This window comes from Barbus barbus, assembly GCF_936440315.1.
Source record: "Barbus barbus genome assembly, chromosome: 41".
NCBI lineage: Eukaryota > Metazoa > Chordata > Actinopteri > Cypriniformes > Cyprinidae > Barbus > Barbus barbus.
Window position 1 is genome coordinate 26,023,901 of NC_136719.1, and position 22,347 is coordinate 26,046,247.

A 22,347-nucleotide genomic window follows, 5' to 3' on the forward strand; every position below is an offset into this window, starting at 1 on the left:
ACTACAAAAAAATTTATGTAGACATTTGACAAAAATGTTTTGATTCATTGAAATAAATTAACATTAACTGAAATAAAAATAAGTTAAAAGTTTTTTATATTTTAGCTAATCTCCAAGGCAACATTTCTGATTTCCATTTAGTTTAAGTTGGTTTACTAAATTAACTTCAATATATAGACATTTAAAAAAAAATGACAACAATTGCTAAATCTTTGACATTAAATGAAAACAGAAAATATAAACATGAAAACTCATTTCTACCTATAACAGTATATTAAAGATACTAAAATAACACTGCTTTGCAGTTCAAATAGTGGAGCACAGCTCTAATATTGCCAAGTTCATGGGTTTAATTCAGATGCTTTGGATAAAAGCGTCTGCTAAATCAGTGAAAGATTTTTAAGGTTTTGATTGAGATCCAGCAGATTATTTATTTATAGCTGTGAAATAATCAGCTCTTAATACTTGTGGACTGAAGATCACACACATACTCCAGACTCTTCTTCAGAAAGGTCTGTGTGATGATCTGAACGAGCGGCCAACATTAACACTCGCTACGAGCCAAGTGGGAGGAAAAACTGGCTTTGCTAAGTAAATAAAACCATTCATCACCATTTAGCTGCTGTTAGAAGATGGTGGACCTTATGTACTGTGTTATTTTAGTATTATTTATATACTATTCTTATTTAGAATCATCTTTTTGATATTTCCAGTTTTCATTTAGTTTAGTTCACTTTTATTTTTCAATTTAGCTTTAATTTATTTTAATTTCTATTTCAATTTTAGTACTTCAACTTAGGATATTTGCTGTGGCAAAATTTTTCATCAAATTTATATTTTATTTCAGCTTTATTTCAACAAATGAAATCTATCTATAATTGCTTTGATATTTTCAGTTTTCATTTTAGTTTAAGTTTTAGTATACTTTTGTGATTTTTATTAGTTTCTGTATTTAGTTTTAATTTATATTTATTTCAGTTTTAATAATTGTAGTACTTTAATCTAAACTTAAGTTAGATGCCATGGTAAAATTTAACATTTTCATTCAAGTTTTTTATTAAATATTTGATTTCAGCTTTATTTGAATTAATGAAAATTGTTTTGATATTGAGAGTTTATTTTATTTTTATTTTGAGTACTTCTGTACTACTACTTTTGAATTTACTTTAACACTAGCCTTTCTAATTCTTTATTTATTATACAATTTAAAAAAGCCTCTAACAGTAGCTTGCTGTATTCTTTTTCTATTCTATCGGTTTTCGTTTGATTTATTATATAATTTTAAAAAACCTTGCTACGTGTACTGTGTTAAGCTAAATGAGACTTGTTATAGCAGTTTTTTAAATTTTACGTTTCGTGAAATATTTTATTTCATAATTATTTCAATGAACAATTATTATTTTCAATAACTGTAGTTTTGGATAATAATGACAGCACTAGTTGGGTAACATCACTTCAAAGTGCAACAATTGTGAGAGGAAAAAACAACACTAAAAAAAAAAACAACACTCAATTCCTGGCTAATGGGATGTTTTTTGGACAGAATGAGTCTCACTTGAATCCAGGGATCATCTTGGCAAATCCGATGACTTTCTGGATGCTGTAGCTGACGAGGTCTGCGAGGTGCGGTAACATGGACAGGCGTGAGTTGTCCTCCTCGCTGGAGTCTGGACTTCCGCTGCTGTCATGATACATCATCAGCAGATTACTGAAGTTCAGCTTAGTGTCCACAGACTCTATAGAGACACGATACGATACATCAGACACAACACATATACCAGAACCAGAAATGGAAATGCATCATATTTTGCATTAAGGTGCATGATATTTGCATTATCAGATGGTTTTTGTATGTGTTCAGCATTTATTCAGGTAGGTGAAGATTCCTCAAAATCAGAGAAGAGTGAAAATCTGAGTGGTGCTATAGTTTGTGCAAAAAATTTGATGATTTTATGGTGTTTTTTGCAGATTTTTAGAGACTTCAACGATGTAAAAAAATTAATTTGAATTCTGAATTTCTTTCCTTATAATTTTTGTCTTGTTTTCAAAGTACATGTATCTAATAGTGCTGTCAAATGATTAATCGCATCCAAAATAAAAGTTTTTGTTTACATAATATATGTGTGTGCTGTGTATATTTATTATGTGCATGTACATGCACACACATGCATGTATATATTTAAGAAATATAAGTTGTTTATATTTTAAATATATTTATATATAATATAAATTATATGAATATAAATATATACATGTAAATATTTTTTAAATATATACTGTATGTGTGTGTATTTATATATTTATTTATGTTATTTATGTACAAGACACTACAGGCAAAACTGTAGTTTTTTTCATGCACTGCTCAATTTTGAGATCTTGGTATATCTATAGAATATATTCTTCAAACTAGTAGAACGAAATTTGAAATATATATTTATTTAAGCGTTCATTTTATTGCACTTCATCTATTTGCATCTGTAGATTTCAATTACAATACATTATCTTTAAAAGTTTTTTCTCCACTTCAGCAGCACTTACATACACCAAATTTAGCAGATTAATTCCTCTCTATATTCTGAAGGTTTTTGATGAAGGGTTTGTTCATGCATCATTCAGTTTATTATTTTACTTTATCTATTCGCATCTGTAGTTTCTAATTACAATGCATATTTTTAAAAGTTTTCTCTTCACTTCAGAAGCACTTACATACACCAAACTTACCAGTTTTAATTCCTTTCTATATTCTGAAGGTTTTTACTGAGGGGTTTGTTCATATCACACGCCGATTTTATCATTGTACTTCATCTAAGTGTCTGTAGATTCGATTTACAATATATATCTTTAAAGGTTGTTTTCTCAAAATTATTTTTTCTTAATTTCAGCAGCACTTACATACACCAAATTTAGCATTTTTATTCCTTTCTATATTCTGAAGGTTTTTACTGAGGGGTTTGTTCATATTTCTTTCACATTGATTTATATAACATTTTATTCCTAAAAACATTGTGAAAATCCATATCTTTAAAGGACCATGAGATTTTTATCCACTTGAGCAGCACTTAACTACACCAAACTTAGCAGTTTTATTACTCTTTATATTCTAAATGTTTTTACTGAGGCGTTTCCTTATAAATCATTTACACTGGTTTATATAACATTTTATTCCTAAAAACATGGCAAAAGTTTGTTTTTTCTGTTTGTTGACAGTATTTTCTAATTTATGGAGTGATAAAAAGAGCCTAACCAAAATCCAAAATCCTCCTTTTAAAATCCTTTAACTCTAGTATGTCAACAAAATCAAACAAGAATTTTGAACCTGGATTTATCCAGCTTTCAGATTTATTTTCTTGAAATGTATGCAACGTGCATATATAATTAGATAATGCAAACATATAATTGTCTTAATGTACTGTGATTAATCAACTGAGGAAGTATGGTGTGATCATTAGATTTTTACCCTGTTCACCTGTGGTGTCTTGCCTTAAGACATGAAGTCTGGTTTTCTTTTACAAAAATGATCAAAAATACGCAAGTTTATGCTTAAAACAAGACAAATATCTGTTAGTGGGGTCAGAAAAATTATTTAAATAATTTCTCATTGAATTCAGGTTATTTTTCTCATTTTAAGCATAAAATCGCTTGATTATGATCAATTGTTTACAAAACGAGACTTTATATTTTCGGTCACTTTGCTTATCAAGTAGGCCTAAATTTAAGAATATTTAGATATTTGTAACGGAAAACAAGACAAGTAAGAATTTTTTTGCAGTGTAACAAATAAAGTGGGAAAAAAAGTGGTTTTCAAGTTATGAGATCTCACAGAATGGATGTGTGTATTCCCACTTAAAAGTATTTTGGGGACAATTTTGTGATCATGAGTGAGCAAAATCTGACAAAAAAGACAACAGTTTCTGTAAGTGTTGTGTTTTATTACTTATAATTGGCTGCATATATAAAGCAATAGAAGTCTATGGAATTACCCCATTTAGATGTGTGTGTGTGTGTGTGTGTGTGTGTGTGTGTGTGTGTTACCTGGTGAATGGTTGAATGAATCTGACGAGGCGTCAGACAGCGAGTGAAGAGACGCAGCTCGACTGGCGCTGCGGGTGACCGGACCCTCACGAACCGGAGGCTAAACACACAAAACACCTGATATTACACAAACTCTTAGAGAGGAAATACACAGGATGCGTTTAGAACTGAGTCTCCATTAGAGAACACAACAAACATCAGAAATAATTGCACTTATAAAACATCCCTCATCATGAACTCCAGCTCAGGTTTCACGAGGAGAACTCGAGCCCGAATTCTGCTCGTAAATGAAATGACTGTAAAAGGAGAGTCTTTAGTAACTACATTAACCTACAGACACATTCAGTCTTTACAAAGAAAATAAACTTCATATACATGTATAAAACTTGTTATTAAAGCCATTAAAATAGCAGCAACACAATTGGTTGTAAATGTGTTTGTTCATCAGGAATAATTTATGAAACATCAAATTAAAATCACTGAATTAGTTGAATCTTTTCAAAAAAAAAAAAATTATAATAATATACCAGTCAGGTCTTCATTGACACTAAAGGAACATGAACCAGATCACATATTAAACAGATTTAATTAATTTTGGCAGATACAGCTAGATGACTATTGATGATTTATGCAATTTTGATATATATTGTTTCTGAATATATTGTGTTTGTTTTAGAATTGTTGTTCCTTAAGTTGTAGAATTTAAAGATGTGAAAAATCTTTTTTTTTAAAGAAATTAATATATTTATTTTTATTCTATTTTGGATAAATGCTGTTTTTTAACTCTCTATTCATCTGTGAATCCTGAAAAATAAAATGTATGACAGTTTCCACAAAAATATTGTGCAGCACACCTGTTTTCAACATAATAATAATAATCAGAAATGTTTCTTGAGCAGCAAATCAGTATATTAGAATGATTTCTGAAGATCATGTGACACTGAAGACTGGAGTAATTCAGCTGCACATTACAGAAATAAATTACAGTTTAACAGAGATTCACACAGAAAACAGCCGTTTTAAATTCTAATAATATTTAAAAAATTCTCTGTATTTTTGATCAAATAAATGCAGCCTTGTTAAGTAGAAGAGACTTTAGGAAGGTGTTAGAAGCAAACGGGACTGACCCTGAATCTGGCGAAGTCAGAGTAGGAGTCGTCGTAGGTCTTGTGATGCGCCTCCACCAGCGTGTTGATGATCTGCATCTGCTCCTCACTCAGACGAGGCTTCCTCGCCTCCCGCGCCGCCTCCTCCTCCTTCCTCTTCAGGATCAGATCCTTCTTCCTCTGCACCTCCTCGTCTGTCAGAATGACTGAGACACAGACAGAACCAGTTACACAAACGATTTGTAACTCCACCACAGAGTGAAGCTTTTCCAGTAGCCTGGGTTATTAATGTTAAGTGAAACTAAAACAAACATGAAAAAACATTTGCATTACTTGACAAAATAATGCTAACTGAAATTAATTATTTTTTTATTTAAAGCTAGTTTTTAAAACATTTTATACCAGCTATTATTTCAGCTAGTTGCAAAAGAAACATCTCAAATTTCAGTTTAAGCAGAAGTACTAAATTAATAAATATATAAAAATAAAACTATACAGGCAAACTACTAAAAATAAAAATGGAATTTGAAAAAATTTATTAAAAATGAATTAAAACTATATGGACATAAATATAACACAACAAAATTACTAAATTTAAACATAAAATTTAAAAACTAATTTAAAATATAGATGAATAAAATAAATAATAAAAACATTAAAAAAAACATCAAAAACCCAACAAAATTCAAATTGTCTAAAAATAAAAACAGAAAATATACATATACATATAAAATATTAATAAAAATGTAAACTATATAGGCATTAAAAAACATGAAATGGCAAAAATGCGCAACAAAATTACTAAAGAATAGTGATGAAATGAAAACAGAAAATATACAAATAAAACCTAATTCAAAATATTAATTAAATTATAAAACTATACAGACATAAAAACAAAGAAAATGACAAAAAAGAAGGAAAAAAACGCACAAAATTACTAAAAATTAACTAATTAAAATGAAAGTGGAAAATATAAAATAGAAACTAATTCAAAATATTAATATAAATTAATTAAAATATATGCATATTTTAAAAATTACAAAAACAAAACAAAATTACTAAAATTCCCAAATTAAAATAATAATTGATAAAGTATACACATTTTAATATATATATTTTTTAATTACTAAAATTAACTAATAAAAATGAACAAAATTATTATTTTTTAAATGACAAAAACATCAAAACTACTAAAAGTAACTTAAAAGGAAATCATAAAAATAGAAACTAATTCAAAATATGAATAAAAACTACAATAGCATAATAATGACATTAAAAACAACACTGCCATTGACAAGTTAAATCTGTCAACACGTTTTCTGTCCCAGAATGCCCTCTTTCATCCAGTGCGTTTCATTTAAATCAACACTGACTCACTAATTCCCTGTGCAAAATTTCACACGTTTCTGTAGCGAAACATTCAGTCAAATTCTGCTGTTTCCAAATCTGTTATAAAATTGAGTGCAAATTGAATTTTGTTGGCCTAATTGCAGCGCAGCTGATGGGAAGCTTGGCTGTAGTTGAGCCGCTTCATATAACGAGTGTGTGAGTCAGAAAGTGTGTTCAGTAGCTCTGTGGGAGCGTGAGGCTGACTGAAGAGCAGTGTGGATGAACATTCTCTCTGTTGCTGATCTTGGCTCACTCTCCAGGCTCCTGTGAAGGTGCGGGGTGGCAGTTTTCAGATGCCCAGCGGGCAGCAGAGTAAATACAGATGCTGACTGACAACCCAAGCTTCCCGAGCTGTTGAGCCGAGCGTGTTTCCCGGAGCGGATCGTGAGCCAGTCTCGTGCGTCTGTCTCTTACTTACGCCGTTTGAACCATTCCCAGAAACACATTCACACACAACTGACGAAGTTAGAGGCATTCCTGCCGTCAGACAGAATTGTTAGCTCAGAATCAGAATTAGCTTTATTGGCCAAGTATGTTTACACACACAAGGAATTTGTTGTAGTGACAGAAACTCCACAGTGCAACAGAAAGACAGCAACAGGACAGGACACAGATAATAAAAGAATAATATACAAATATCCAAATAGGCAATGTACAAAGCAGCAAAAACACAATATATAATATAGACAACTATGTATGTACAGGTCAAGTATGTGCAAATTAGAAGTGAGAAAATAAAAATAAAATAAGTGAGTGTGGTGAATGGATAATGTATTATAGTTGTGTGTTCCACGTATATTGTTGAGTGTTCATGAGATGGATTGCCTGAGGGAAGAAACTGTTCCTGTGTCTGGTCGTTCTGGTGCTCAGAGCTCTGTAGCGTCGACCAGACAGTAACAGTTCAAAGAAGGAGTGTGCTGGGTGTGAGGGGTCCAGAGTGATTTTACCAGCCCTTTTGCTCACTCAGGATAAGTACAGTTCTTGGAGAGTGGGGAGGGTTGTACCAATGATTCGCTCAGCAGTCCGGACTACCCTCCGTAGTCTTCTGAGGTCAGATTTGGTAGCTGAGCTGAACCAGACAGTTATTGAAGTGCAGAGGATGGTTCAATGATGGCAGAGTAGAACTGTTTCAGCAGCTCCTGTGGCAGATTGAACTTCCTCAGCTGGCAAAGAGAGTACAGCCTCTGCTGGGGTTTCTGACAATGGAGTCTATGTGAATATCCCACTTCAGGTCCTGGGAGATGGTGATGCCCAGGAATCTGAATGACTCCACTGCAGTCACAGTGCTGTTCATGATGGTGAGTGGGGGGAGAGCAGGGGGGTTTCTCCTGAAGTCCATGATCATCTCCACAGTTTTGAGCGTATTAAGCTCCATGTTGTTAAGACAGCACCAGACAGCCAGCTCCTTAACCTCCTGTCTGTAAGCAGACTCGTCACCGTCCTGGATGAGGCCGATCAGTGTGGTCTCGTCTGCAAACTTCAGGATCTTGACAGAGGGGACTTTAGAGGTGCAGTCATTGGTGTAGAGGGAGAAGAGCAGTGGGGAGAGTACGCAGCCCTGAGGCACATCGAGTGCCGGATGTGAATTTACCAAGCTGTAATAACTGCTGTCTGTCTGTCAGGAAGCTGTTGATCCACTGACAGACAGAGGTGGGGACGGAGAGCTGAGTTAGTTTATTCTGAAGGGTGTCCGTGATGATGGTGTTAAAAGCGGAGCTGAAGTCCACAAACAGGATCCTCACATTAGTCCCTAGTCTGTCCAGATGCTTCAGGATGAAGTTCAGTCCCATGTTGACTGCATCATCCACAGACCTGTTTGCTCTGTAGGCAAACTGCAGGGGGTCCAGTAAGGTACCAGTGATGTCCTTCAGATAAGCCAAAACCAGTCTTTCAAATGATTTCATGGCTACAGACGTTAGAGCCACAGGTCTGTAGTCATTAAGTCCAGTAATTTTGGGTTTCTTTGGGATGGGGATGACGGTGGAGCATTTGAAGCATGAGGGGACTTCACACAGCTCCAGTGATCTGTTGAAGATCTGTGTGAAGATGGGGGCCAGTTGGTCAGCACAGGATTTCAGACAGGCTGGTGACACACCATCTGGGCCTGGTGCTTTCCTTCTTTTGTTCTTCCTGAAGACCTGGCGCACATCTTCTTCGCTGATTTGAATTGTAGGTGTGGGAGAGAGGAAGGTTGCTGGAGGTGTTAATGGTTGTGGGGAGAGGTGTTCAGGGCGGGTGTGGGGTGTTTTTTCAAAACGACAATAAAACTCGTTCAAGTCGTCTGCTAGTTGTTGATTCTCCAGAGTGCTGGGGGATGGTGACTTGTAACTGGTGATATCCTTCATGCCTTTCCACACTGAAGCAGGATCACTGGAAGATAATATTTTCCTTAGCTTGTCAGAATAATTCCTCTTTGCCACTCTGATCTCCTTTTCCAGTGTGTATTTGGCCTGTTTGTACAAGACGTTATCCCCCTTTCTGTAAGCATCTTCTTTGGCCTGACGGAGCTGTCTGAGTTTTGCAGTGAACCATGGTTTGTCATTGTTGTACAGTCTCTGTGAGCTCATCCAGATCGATGGCAGCGGCTTCAAAAACAGACCAATCAGTGAGAGAGAAACAAGCTTGTAAGTCCCGCTCGGTTTCATTAGTCCATCTTTTAACAGATCTTAATACAGGCTTTGCAGATTTAAGTATCTGCCTGTAGGTCGGAATAAGATGAACCAAACAGTGATCAGAGAGTCCTAAAGCTGCTGGAACCGAGTGATATGAGTCCTTTATTGTTGTGTAACAGTGATCCAATATATTACTGTCTCTGGTGGGTGATGTGCTGTCTGTATTTTGGCAGTTTGCGGGAGAGATTTGCTTTATTAAAGTCCCCAAGAATTATCGCCGCGTGATTTCCCCGTTGATTCTGTGTCGCGATCTGCTTTGATCAGCGTGAAATTAGGCAGATGAATCGCGCTGTCTGGTATGTCGCCATTTAGCCAGGTTTCCGTGAAACACAGAGCAGCAGAGTTAGAAAAATTCTTGTTTGTCCGGGAGAGCAGAAGGAGTTTGTCCGTTGCACAATACACTGGTACTACGGTAGTATCGCGATACTAAAGCTTAAAAATACCCGCGGTGCCATTGCATTTTTTAAACGGTAGTATCGTCCATTCAGTAGTACCGTAAGATATGTTGCACGGCAGGAACACTGTTTAAAACTTTCATTTGAACATGCATGCCAGCAGAAACATTACAAGTTGATTGCCAAATGTCTTTCTGCTGTGCTCTGTGTAGTATAATCTGTGTATACGCTTTATAAGGTATTGAGTGTTTCCCGACGCTTCAGTTCAGTTTGCAATGAGAAATTGCACTTGCACGTCGTTGTTCATGCTGCAGTTTATCAGAAGAAAGGGTCTGATTCAGACCGTCTGATGTCTTTTAAAAAAACAGCAGCTCAAGCATCAGGCTTTTCTGTAGCTCAAATAGTAGAGCATGGCGCTAGCAACGCCAAAGTCATGGGTTCGATTCCCAGGGAAAGCAAGAGCTGATAAAATGTAAAAACTGTAACTTGAATGGAATGTAAGTCGCTTTGGATAAAAGCGTCTGCTAAATGCATAAATGTAAATGCATCACTTATTCAACATCATAATATCTTACAAGAAAGTATTCTCGCAGTTTTATTCATTTGACCACTTGTAATAATTCGTTTCTGGAAGCATCTTTGCGATCACGAGTGCAATTCCATTCATCAACATAGCGGCTTTGCACTTGGTGTTTATCAATCATTATATATTTTTTTTATTCATTTATAATTTTATGTTTTAATATACATGCTGCTAACTTGGAAATGTCAAGATATGAGAGCAAAAAAATGCTCCTGACAGTTCGGCAATATGACACGAGCAAGAGTGCTGTTTTTGTTTCGTTTCTGTGTTCGAATCCAAATCCGCGTTGTCTTGGGCGAATCACTGATTCACTAAACCATTCATAAAAACAGTCATTTGAGTCGCTTCTTAAGGATTCAGCCGTTTTGAAAGAATTGTTTGAATGACTCAGTGATTCAATCATGAACCTCTGCCACCTGCTGGCCGTATTAAGTTTCCCATCTAAAAGTAGACATATTACATTCTATTCCAACATATTTCTATATTCAGAATTTTGTATTTAAAACATTAATCTCATACCATTATTCATGCAATTATAAATACAGTCTAAATGTATAAATGCCACATCTAATGTCACTTCATGCAGCTTCTGTGCAGTGCTAAGATGTGATATATATATATATAATTTTATATTTTTACTTCATATTTACGTGTTTTTGGCATATAAATAATTTTTACTTGTATATAAAATAAATAAATAAATAAATAGATAGTATATTATATATTATCATATTACATAAATAAAATAAATATTAAAGTGAAATTTTATATATGAAATTAATTAAAACGTTACCTTTTAATTAATTTTTTACTTGTATACATAGAAAATTAAACAAATGACCTTTAAGTAAAATTCACATGAAATTAAAAAAAATTTAAATAATGAATATTTTTTCATTTTTGTATTTCATATTAGACGCGGTATTTTAGAATGCTCATAAAATAAAACTGTGAAACATAACAAAAGTGAAATATATAATAAATTATTATTATTATTACTGTAATAAGATTAAAATAAAAATAAGAAAATAAAAAAGCAAATCTTGTTTAGTAGAATGAAACAGCATTATATGTATGAACAGTCCTGTGTAACGAATCCAGCGATCACAAACATTACATCTGACTCCGCCCCTTCCGATGATGTCACGATGACATCACAGCGCTCTGAGGTGTGAGATCAGCGTCTCATTGGCTACAAACAGCGCTGACCTTTGACCTGCTGTCCTCGGCTGACCGAACACGACGCACAAAGAGGCTCTTTTATATGCAACTGTATCCGTTTTCTCTTAAAGTATCTATCTGCCTTCCCCACGACTCCCACCCGCATCTGAATAAATCTGGGTCGCTCATTGTGCAACTTCATGGAGAAAAAGCATCATTGTTGGCTCTCTCTGTCTCTCTCTCTCTGGAAACCGCGGCTGTTTTCCTCAGATGAACTGTGTGTGTGTGTGTGTGTGTGTGTTGCTTCAAAACACCTCAATTCACTGGAATTAACATATAAACAAAGCAGATTATTTTTTTATCAATGCTGTTTTCTAAAGAAACTGCTCTTTGTTAATAATTGGAATATTTTCTGGGAGCGTCCTAGGCTTTTCCGTGCTGATGGCCTGCACCCCAGCAGAGTCGGAGCGGAACTCCTGTCGGACAACATCTCCAGGACGCTACGCTCCATCTGACTAGTAAGACAATTCTCAAATAACTGCTATGATGACTTTTGTTCTACCCGCTTAAAAGATAGAAGTACTTGCGTTGTCCAATCTATACAGACTGTGTCTGTTCCCCGAATAGCGAGGTCAAAATATAAATTTAATGCAGGATCTAGAAAAAATCTGATCGTGATTAAACCAGAAAAACGCAAAATAAATGAACAAAAACAATTTTTAAAGCTTGGGCTCCTAAACATTAGATCACTCGCACACAAAGCAGTTATTGTAAATGAAATGATCACAGATAATAAGTTTGATGTACTGCCTGACTGAAACCTGGCTTAAACCAAATGAATATTTTGGTCTAAATGAGTCTACTCCACCAAGCTACTGTTATAAACATGAGCCCCGTCAGACTGGTCGTGCCGGCGGTGTGGCAACAATATATAGTGATATTCTCAATGTTACTCAGAAAACAGGATACAGGAGGTTTAACTCATTCGAAATACTTCTGCTTAATGTTACACTGTTAGATATGCAAAATAAATCTCTCCTATCTCTTGCTCTGGCTACTGTGTATAGACCGCCAGGGCCATATGCAGATTTCCTAAAAGAATTAGCAGATTTCCTCTCAGATCTACTAGTTAATGTTGATAAACTGCTAATTGTCGGAGATTTTAACATTCACGTTGATAATACAAATGATGCGTTAGGACTTGCGTTTACTGACCTAATAAACTCTTTTGGAGTCAAGCAAAACGTCACCGGGCCCACTCATCGTTTTAATCATACGCTAGATTTAATTATATCGCATGGAATTGATCTTACCAATATAGATATCGTACCTCAAAGTGATGATGTTACTGATCATTTCCTTGTATCGTGCATGCTGCCTATTACTGATATTAGTTATATGGCTCCGCGTTATCGTCCGGGCAGAACTATTGTTCCAGCCACCAAAGACAGATTCACAAATAACCTGCCTGATTTATCTCAACTGCTCTGTGTACCCATAAATACGCATGAACTAGACGAAATGACTAGCAACATGGACACTATCTTCTGTAATACATTAGAAGCTGCTGCCCCCCTCAAATTGAAAAAGGTTAGAGAAAAACGTACTGCGCCATGGTACAACAGTTATACCCATTCTCTCAAGAAAGAAACTCGGAATCTTGAGCGCAAATGGAGAAAAACTAAATTAGAAGTTTTTAGAATTGCGTGGAAAAACTGTATGTCCAGCTATAGACAGGCTCTAAAAGCTGCCAGGGTAGAGCATATCCACAAACTCATAGATAATAACCAAAACAATCCAAGGTTATTATTTAGCACAGTGGCTAGATTAACAAATAAACAGACACCACCCGATCTAAATATTCCCCCACAGTTTAATAGTAATGATTTTATGAATTTCTTTACTGATAAAATAGATAACATCAGAAATACAATATCAAATGTAGATTCTACTGCGTCTAGTATTTCAGCTTCATTCATCGCACCTAAAGAAAAACTGCAGTGCTTTACAACTATAAGACAGAAAGAGCTAAATAAACTTATCAGTGCATCTAAACCAACAACGTGTTTATTAGATCCTGTACCCACTAAACTACTGAAAGAGTTGTTACCCGTAGCAGAAGAACCGCTTCTCAATATTATTAACTCATCGTTATCTTTAGGTCACGTCCCAAAACCATTCAAGCTGGCGGTTATTACGCCTCTTATTAAGAAACCACAACTAGATTCTAATGAACTGGCAAATTACAGACCCATTTCAAATCTTCCGTTTATGTCTAAAATTTTAGAAAAAGTTGTGTCTGCTCAATTATGCTCCTTTTTGCAAAAAAATTATCTCTATGAAGAATTTCAGTCAGGTTTCAGGCCTCACCATAGCACAGAAACTGCACTTGTTAAAATTACAAATGACTTGCTTCTTGCTTCAGATCAAGGCTGCATCTCGTAGTATTACTTGATCTTAGTGCTGCGTTCGACACTATAGACCATGACATACTCATAGATCGATTACAAAACTATACAGGTATTCAAGGGTAGGCTTTAAGATGGTTTAGATCCTACCTGTCCGATCGCTACCACTTTGTTCATTTAAATGGGGAGTCATCTCAATTATCACCAGTAAAATATGGAGTACCACAAGGATCTGTCCTAGGTCCTCTGCTATTTTCAATATACATGTTGCCTCTTGGTAATATTATTATAACACGGGATTAGTTTTCATTGCTATGCTGATGATACTCAATTATATATCTCAACAAGACCAGATGAAACTTCTAAACTATCTAAGCTAATAGATTGTGTAAAAAATGTAAAAGATTGGATGACCAATAATTTCCTCCTATTAAATTCAGATAAGACAGAGATATTACTTATTGGACCAAAAAACAGTACACAGAATCTCTTGGATTATAATTTGCAACTAGACGGATGTACTGTTACGTCCTCTAAAGTAAAAATCTGGGTGTTATATTAGACAGCAACTTGTCCTTTGAAAATCATATTTCCCATGTTACAAAAACAGCATTCTTCCATCTTAGAAACATTGCCAAGCTTCGAAACATGCTACCTGTTTCTGATGCAGAAAAGCTAGTTCATGCATTCATGACCTCTAGACTGGACTATTGTAATGCACTGCTAGGTGGTTGTCCAGCATCTTCAATAAACAGGCTAGAGTTCTTACCAGGTCAAGAAAATATGATCATATTACCCCAATTTTACAGTCTAGATTAAAGACACATCTCTTTAGCCAAGCATTCACATAATGCATCTTATAATCTTGTACTGCAGTTATATCTGATCAAATGTACATTATTATTATTCTTTAGCTTGGGTTGAACAAATAATTTTTGCTTAGATGGAACAGCAGCTACGCTAATTATGTCTCTATTTGTTTCTCTGTTGATTAACATCCCGTGGTAACTAGGAATTACAGAAGATTCAGTCTGGATCCAACCCTTAAATGATCTGAGATGACTGAACACCTGAGAAAAGATAATGCTAACTCCTCGGAGGATGCCAACGCTCAGACAACATACAGAATTGCCAAATTTTGCCATAAGTTAAATATATTAAGGATCTGCTATATATAAATATATTGTGGAAACTTAATTTCCTGTAGAGCTGCTTTGCAACGATTTGGATCGTAAAAAGAGCTATACAAATAAACTTGAACTTAATGCTCACAACACCTTAGCAACCACATATCAATGCCATGGCAACCATCCACAACACCCTAGCAACACAGGAGCATGTTTTGTAAAAAAAGAAAAAGAAAATCTAGTTATTAAAACAATACTAACATGTAGTTATTAAATGTGGTTGGTTTCATCCTGACACACTCTAAAAACATCTCTGATATGGAAATATGCCAAATATTAAATTAAAGACAGATGATCTTACATAAACACTGACTGACTCATAAACACAAGAGATTATATATAAACACTCTGTTATAGTTTCATAATAAGAACTCTTGTCATCTTATTGTAGATCTCGGGATTTCACTGATCAAGTTTAATATGTGCAAGAGTCTGAAACAATCTAACATGAAGAAATTATATATTATAAATATATAATTATATATTGTAACCCTTTCTCCATATACATTTAAAATCTAATTAAAAAATATAAAAATAAATTTTAATATGCTACATACATTTAAAATAAATTATATTAATAAATCAGATATATGTAATAAATATCTAATAAAAAATATATAATAAAATAATATTTAAATTGTATATATTTAAAATTTATATGAAAACTTATGGATACATAATTATTTTAAATATATAACTAAATAATATAAATACATAAAAGTATTTATAAATTTACACATACATATATATATAAATAAATAAATAAAATATTTTAATGATATATTAAAATATTTATAAATAATTATATCTATAAAAAATATATTACTTTTAATTTTATATTAGGGGTGCTCCGATTGATTGGCTACCGATCGCTATCGGCCCGATAATCACGCTGGGATGTTTGATCGGCAGTCTCTAAAAAGGCCGATCTCAAAAAAACGCGATCGCGCATGCCGTGAGATGATTGACAAGACATGCAGCGCATGTCTCTGTCCGGCGCGGGTGAAATAATTATAATGCTGAAGGTGAGGTACAATTCATATTTCTTCATTAAATAAACTATAAAGTAATTTGAAAACTTTCTTTAAGGCATAATTCCACAAACAGCGTGAGTGAATCACTGTGTGCGCTATCTTTCCCTCTCTAAATTAGCAAATGGCTTCAAATCACATTGCGTCTGTCTATATGCGAGCTACACGCTGCAGAGTTGACACAGAAATTGTCACTTGCATAATCGAGGCAGTGTTGCATCGTCACTAAAGTTTATAAATTGCATTTATTTTTAATTCTAGCCAGTTTAAACCATTCAGAACTCGCGCACACACCTCTTCTCGCAGCGCACACACATAATGCCAGGTTCACATTACTCCGTTTGCAGTGCGTATGCGGTGTGTATATTTTCTGCGCTCATGTTAACGGATTAAAGCGTTCACACTGCACACAGTTGCGGTCCGGCAGTGCGTTCAGGAGCGGTGTGTCTGCAGCATGCAGAGATCGTTTCCGCTGCAAGCGCTGAATTAAAGTGACAGCGCATTGTTTGTGGTAAATATGACCATGGATCGACACGAAAATTAAGTAATTACACCATAAATGCATAATTAATGTCTACTGTGTTTCACAGTCAACACATAGGCTATGGCTTTTTGGCTAGGTTTAAAGGAGAAGATAGATAAACAAGGCAATAATAGATGGCACTCGTTGAGGTAGGAAAACAAAGTTCTTTATGAACCGCAGGATTGCTTGTAATAAAGATTGAAATGCTAAAGAAAAGGCAGTAGACTGTTTCTGTCAGTGGTAAGTTTTAATTTAGAATGTTTGTGATAATGTAAGAAAAGTAATTTAAATGTTTTGCCACTTGCTTGAGCAATATATATCTCAGATAGGTTTTTCAAGGTATCTTGGAGAGGTGAGGTGTCCAAGTCACAACATCTAACTACTGGGGTGCCTCAGGGCTCAGTTCTTGGACCACTTCTCTTCTCTGTCTACATGGCATCACTAGGTTCTGTCATTCAGAAACATGGCTTTTCATATCACTGCTATGCTGATGATGCTCAAATCTACCTCTCATTGCATCCTGATGATCCGACGATAGCTGCTCGCATCTCATCTTGTCTAACAGACATTTCTTGCTGGATGAAGGACCATCACCTTCAACTCAACATTGCCAAGACAGAACTGCTTGTGGTTCCATCAAACCAATCGTTTCATCACAATTTCACCTTCCAGTTAGGCTCATCAACCATAACTCCTTCAAAAACAGCCAGAGTTATGATTAATGATCAGCTGACTTTCTCAGACTACATTGCTAAAACTGCCCGGTCCTGCAGATTTGCTTTATTCAACATCAAGAAGATCAGGCCCTTTCTTTCGGAACATGCTTCACAACTCCTTGTTCAAGCTCTTGTTCGGTCTCTTGGCAGGTCTTCCAGCCAGTTCTATCCAACCTTTACAATTAATCCAGATTAATTTTAATGAGCCGAAAAGAACGCACGTTGGCTAAAAACACATCTCTTCCATCTTTATTTGACCCTCTAACTCTAGCACTCTCTATTCTATTTCTATTCTTTAAAAAAAACACTTGTCCCTTTTAGACTTGCACTCTATTCATTTACTAACTGCTTGTTTTCTTACAAAAAAACTAACACTAGCTTTTCTAATTTTGTTTTCTTTTTATTTATTATACAATTAACAAAAGTAAAAAAGGTCTCTAACACTAGCTTGCTCTATTCTTTTTCTATTCTATCCATTTTCTTTTTTTTATACCTTGTTATGTGTACTGCGTTTTAGATATACATACATTTAATATAGATAGATAGATATAAAATGTTCTTCTGGATGTCAGTATGTGGATTATTTAGTGTGAGATGTTGACAGGTGTGATGAGTGTGTCTCTGGTCTGACAGCATTGTCTTGGTTCTTTCATATGATGATGTTCATTCAGTCTGCGGGGGCCATCGTGACCTGTGTGTGACCTCTGACCCTGGTCAGCTCTGAGGGCGTGTGACACTCACATTCCTTCATCATGCCGATGTCGACGCATCGCTTCAGACGGCAGGCCTGGCAGTGTCGCCGATTGTCTTTGGTGATGGTGCAGTTCCCATTGAACGGGCAGGTGAAGCTCGCCTTGCGCTTCATACTGCGTCTGACAGAGAGAGAGAGAAAGTACATAAAAAGTTAAATTAAATATTTAAAAAATATAAATTTGTTAATTCTCAGTATGTCACCAATTAGGAATGAACCAGTAAACATCATTTGTCAAAACACCACTAATGGCACAGAAAAATCCTAAGTTCATATGAGTTGATGTGCGTCAGAAACATCACAATCTCTATCAGGTTTATTGATGTTTTTATGACTGCGGTGCTCCTCATAAACACTGATTTACTGCAGTATTTCAGAGGTAACTGTGGTTAGTGAGGGATCGTTCAGATTCCAGAACACAGGACAGAATGCCTTACACACACATTTATACTACAATACACACATACACACCCCCATCCTAAATAAAAGCAAACTCACACACACACACACAAGTCTATTTACACTCCTCACTATCCTCTGTAAACACACGTAAAACAAACTGATCAGAGCAGCCCAAACTGACCCTGAGAATCGAACCGCTGACCTGCGGTCGCAAGCGCACTGAAATGGATCCGCTGGCATATGAAACACACCTGCCAGAAACGTGTCAGTGTGTGTGTGCTCGATGTGAAAAACACACTTCACAGAGAAGACGAGCGTCGAGGGAAGGAGGCGTCTGACAGTGTTTCACTGAAAGCACAGGCCTGATGGGACGCCAGCACTTCTCTCGCAGTCATTACAGAAAGTGCATGACTATGTGCTCTTTAACACTTTAATTTTCTGTTTTAATGGTTGAATTAAATGTTAGTCAAAAAGCATGTTTAATTGACTCAAATCATGAAAGTTATTCAATGTAATATCAATTAATTAAAAATATAACAAAAAAATAAATTTATGACAATAGGAATTTAATTTTATGTTTTTCCCAAATTCCTTTTTTCTGTTTTATTTTTTTACTTTTTCTCTTCAGTTTAAATTTTTTTTACATTGTTTTAATTGCTAAATTAATAACAATTAATTACATTAAATTAATTAATTGTCAGAAATCATGTCCAATTAATTTAAATCATGAGATATATTCAATCTTATAATAATTTATAAAAATATATATATAACTAAAATGACGATTTTAGGCACTATGATGTCTTATTTTTATCCAAATACAGTTTTATCTTTTTCTCAAATTAAATTTTTTGTTTTGTTTTATTTTTTCTGCATCACACCACATTTAATAAGAAACACTGAATTCATAAAACCTCAACAATATATATTTTTATATATATATTGTTTTTTTTGTTTTTTTTCAATATAAGGGCCCTATAGATTGCTGTTTGTTTGTTTATTTATTTAGAAATTCTGTGTTATTTTTATTTTTCTGTATTTATAATTTAATACAAACTTTATATAACAAATATAACTTTAATACAAAAACGGTGGTAATTAAATGAAGGCATAAAAAATTACATTTCAATCATTTTCAATTTTAATAATTTTCATCAAATAAAAATGTAACACTTCCTTTGCTGGACTTTGCTGGATTACTGTTAGACTTCAAAAAAAAATCTGATATTACAAAGTTTTAATAATTTAATTTAATTTAATTTAATAATAATTTAACAATTTAATCTTTTTATAAATTTTTTATTATTAATAATAATAATTACACTGAAGTTACAGTGAAAGTGCATTCTGATGTACAACGATAATACATTCCTGTCACAACTTTTATTTTGGCGGGATGTAGTGATAGTTTTCTCAGATGATTTATTCATCCATATTTCACCAGGTTCCGTCACTTTCCGCGTTATGCAGTAAATTACATGTATATGACCAGATTCCACGATTCCGTCTGGGTTTTCCGCATCCAATAAATTAGACATCCACATTTACATCTCAATGGCATTCACACCATAAAGAGATCAAGCAATCAGAACAGGGTCAGGGGCAGAGAGGACTCTTAAAGGTACATTATCAGTGAGAACGGCAGCGAGAAACTGCAAGAACAACTGAAAACAAAGCACTTTCCCATCCCGCATTCAGATGGCATTTTATTTCAGCGACGTCACTGATTATAGGGAGGCGCCGTTCTCTTAGTCCCTGCGTAAGAGACCGCTCATAGACAGCAGCTACATTAGTTACATAAGCTGGTATTTTTCAGCAGGGTAATAAAAGCAAGCATCTAACAAGCTGCAGACACTGGCGGTTCTCCAGAACCAGACGTGCATCACGCCTGAGCGACTGACCTTTGGGAGGATTTAACGGATGAAAATAACACCGGGACCAGAGCGGGAACAAACACGACCATTTTCTGTCCTCGCTGAGAGAACAACAATTCAGCATCAGTGACAGAGCGTAATAATAATAATAATAATTATTATTATTGTTGTTGTTATTATTATAAATAAATAAATGCTGGAATATTTTATACTACTGGTCAAAGGTTTAAATTAATTTATATTTTTTGAAAAAAATAAATAAAAATAAATCAGCATCAGTGATAGAGCTTAATAATATATTAAAATAATTATGTTATAATAATAATAATAAATTTAACCTGAAATATTTTACACTGCTGGTCAAGGGTTTGGACTGTCCAAACATTAAATGTCCGTAGTCTTTTTATGGATTTATGATTTAGTGCAAATTCAAAAATGGTGTTAATCAAATGAGCAATAACACATTTAATTTAATATTTAATTTAATTTTAAAATAAAAACAGGGAAGAAAAATTGTGCAATATTGCTTAAAAAATTAAGTTTGAATAGTTTTATTCGTAGTAGTAGTGTTACTGTACACTAGTAATATTTTCAATAGTTTTATTATTGTTATTGTACACTAGTAATATAAATAAATTTAACCTGCAATATTCTATATTACTAGTCAACGTTTGGAATAATTACTTTTTTTTAATGTTGTCCAAACAAAGTTTTTGAAAACGCTTTTGCAAAGGCTGCATTTTTTAAAATCGATAATAAAGTATTATTATTCTAATGTAAAATATCTGTTTTCTATGGTAATATGTGTTAAAGTGTAATTTATTTCTGTGATCTGCAGCTGTATTTTCAGCATCATTACTCCAGTCTTCAGTGTCACATGATCTTCAGAAATCATTCTAATATACTGATTTACTGCTCAACAAACATTATTATTATTAATGTTGAAAACAGTTGTGCTGCACAATATTTTTGTGGAAACCGTGATACATTTTATTTTTCAGGATTCACAGATGAAGAGAAAGTTCAGAAGAGCAGAAGTCTAACATCATGACGGTGTTTACCTGAAGAAGCCCTTGCAGCCCTCGCAGGTCATGGCGTTGAAGTGGAATCCGGTGGCCTTGTCTCCACACACTCCGCAGATCCGCGGCACGTTGCGGTCAAACTCATCCTGACCCGTCGCGGACGTGCTCACAGCCATGGGGTCCATCACTGAAACAGAGCAAGAGGAGCATCAGAAACCACCGCGCGTATGATCAACCCACAACAGCCACGGCCGCATTTACATAAATCACTTACATTTATGCATTTAGCAGCTGCTTTTATCCACTGAAAAACACCAGCTCAAATCTATTCCCACTCTGTTCTATTCCATCCGAGGCATTTGCATGGATTAAAGGAATAGTTCACCCAAAAATGAATATGTGCTGCAAATATCCTCATCCTCATGTCATCCAAGATGTAGATGAGTTTGTTTCTTCAATAGATTAGTAGAAATGTAGCATTCAATCACTTGCTCACCAATGGAAGTGAATGGGTGCCGTCAGAATGAGAGTCCAAACAGCTGATAAAAACATCACAATAATCCACACCACTCCAGTCCATCAGTTAACATCTGGAGAACACAAAAGCTCAAACAAATCCAGCAATAAGACAATTTTAACTCAAATATGAGTCCATAATCCATAATAATGCTTCCTTCAGTGAAAAAGTCAATCTCCTGTTGTCTCTCACATCAAAATCCAGCCACATATTTGTTTATAGACTCATTTTGATCTTGTTTTGGCTTGAAACACTGCTTGATCTGTGCAGATTTCTCTCCTGATTCAGACCAGAACACTTTTTCACTGGAGGAAGCGTTATTATGGATTATGGACTCATATTTGAGTTAAAATTGTCTTATTGCTGGATTTGTTTCAGCTTTTGTCTTCTCCAGATGTTAACTGATGGACTGGAGTGGTGTGGATTATTGTGATGTTTTTATCAGCTGTTTGGACTCTCATTCTGACGGCACCCATTCACTTCCATTGGTGAGCAAGTGATGGAATGCTACATTTCTCCAAATCTATTGAAGAAGCAAACTCATCCTAATCTTGAGGGTGAAGACACTTACAGAAAAT

The 22,347-nt window shown here is 34.8% G+C and overlaps 1 protein-coding gene across 3 annotated transcripts in view; it reads right to left on the minus strand.

Annotated features, from left to right (window-relative positions):
- Nucleotides 1-22,347, minus strand: part of LOC306860379 (vitamin D3 receptor A-like) — a 61,415-nt gene that overhangs the window by 4,378 nt on the left and 34,690 nt on the right. For all 3 annotated transcript variants that reach the window (XM_079402048.1, XM_079402049.1, XM_079402050.1), the window contains 5 exons: nt 21,292-21,439; nt 17,945-18,075; nt 5,160-5,344; nt 4,033-4,132; nt 1,556-1,736 (listed from right to left, as the gene is read on the minus strand). In XM_079402048.1, coding sequence (XP_079258174.1) covers nt 1,556-1,736; nt 4,033-4,132; nt 5,160-5,344; nt 17,945-18,075; nt 21,292-21,437 — 743 coding nt within the window. In that variant the 5' untranslated portion in view covers nt 21,438-21,439. The remainder of the gene's footprint in view (nt 1-1,555; nt 1,737-4,032; nt 4,133-5,159; nt 5,345-17,944; nt 18,076-21,291; nt 21,440-22,347) is intronic.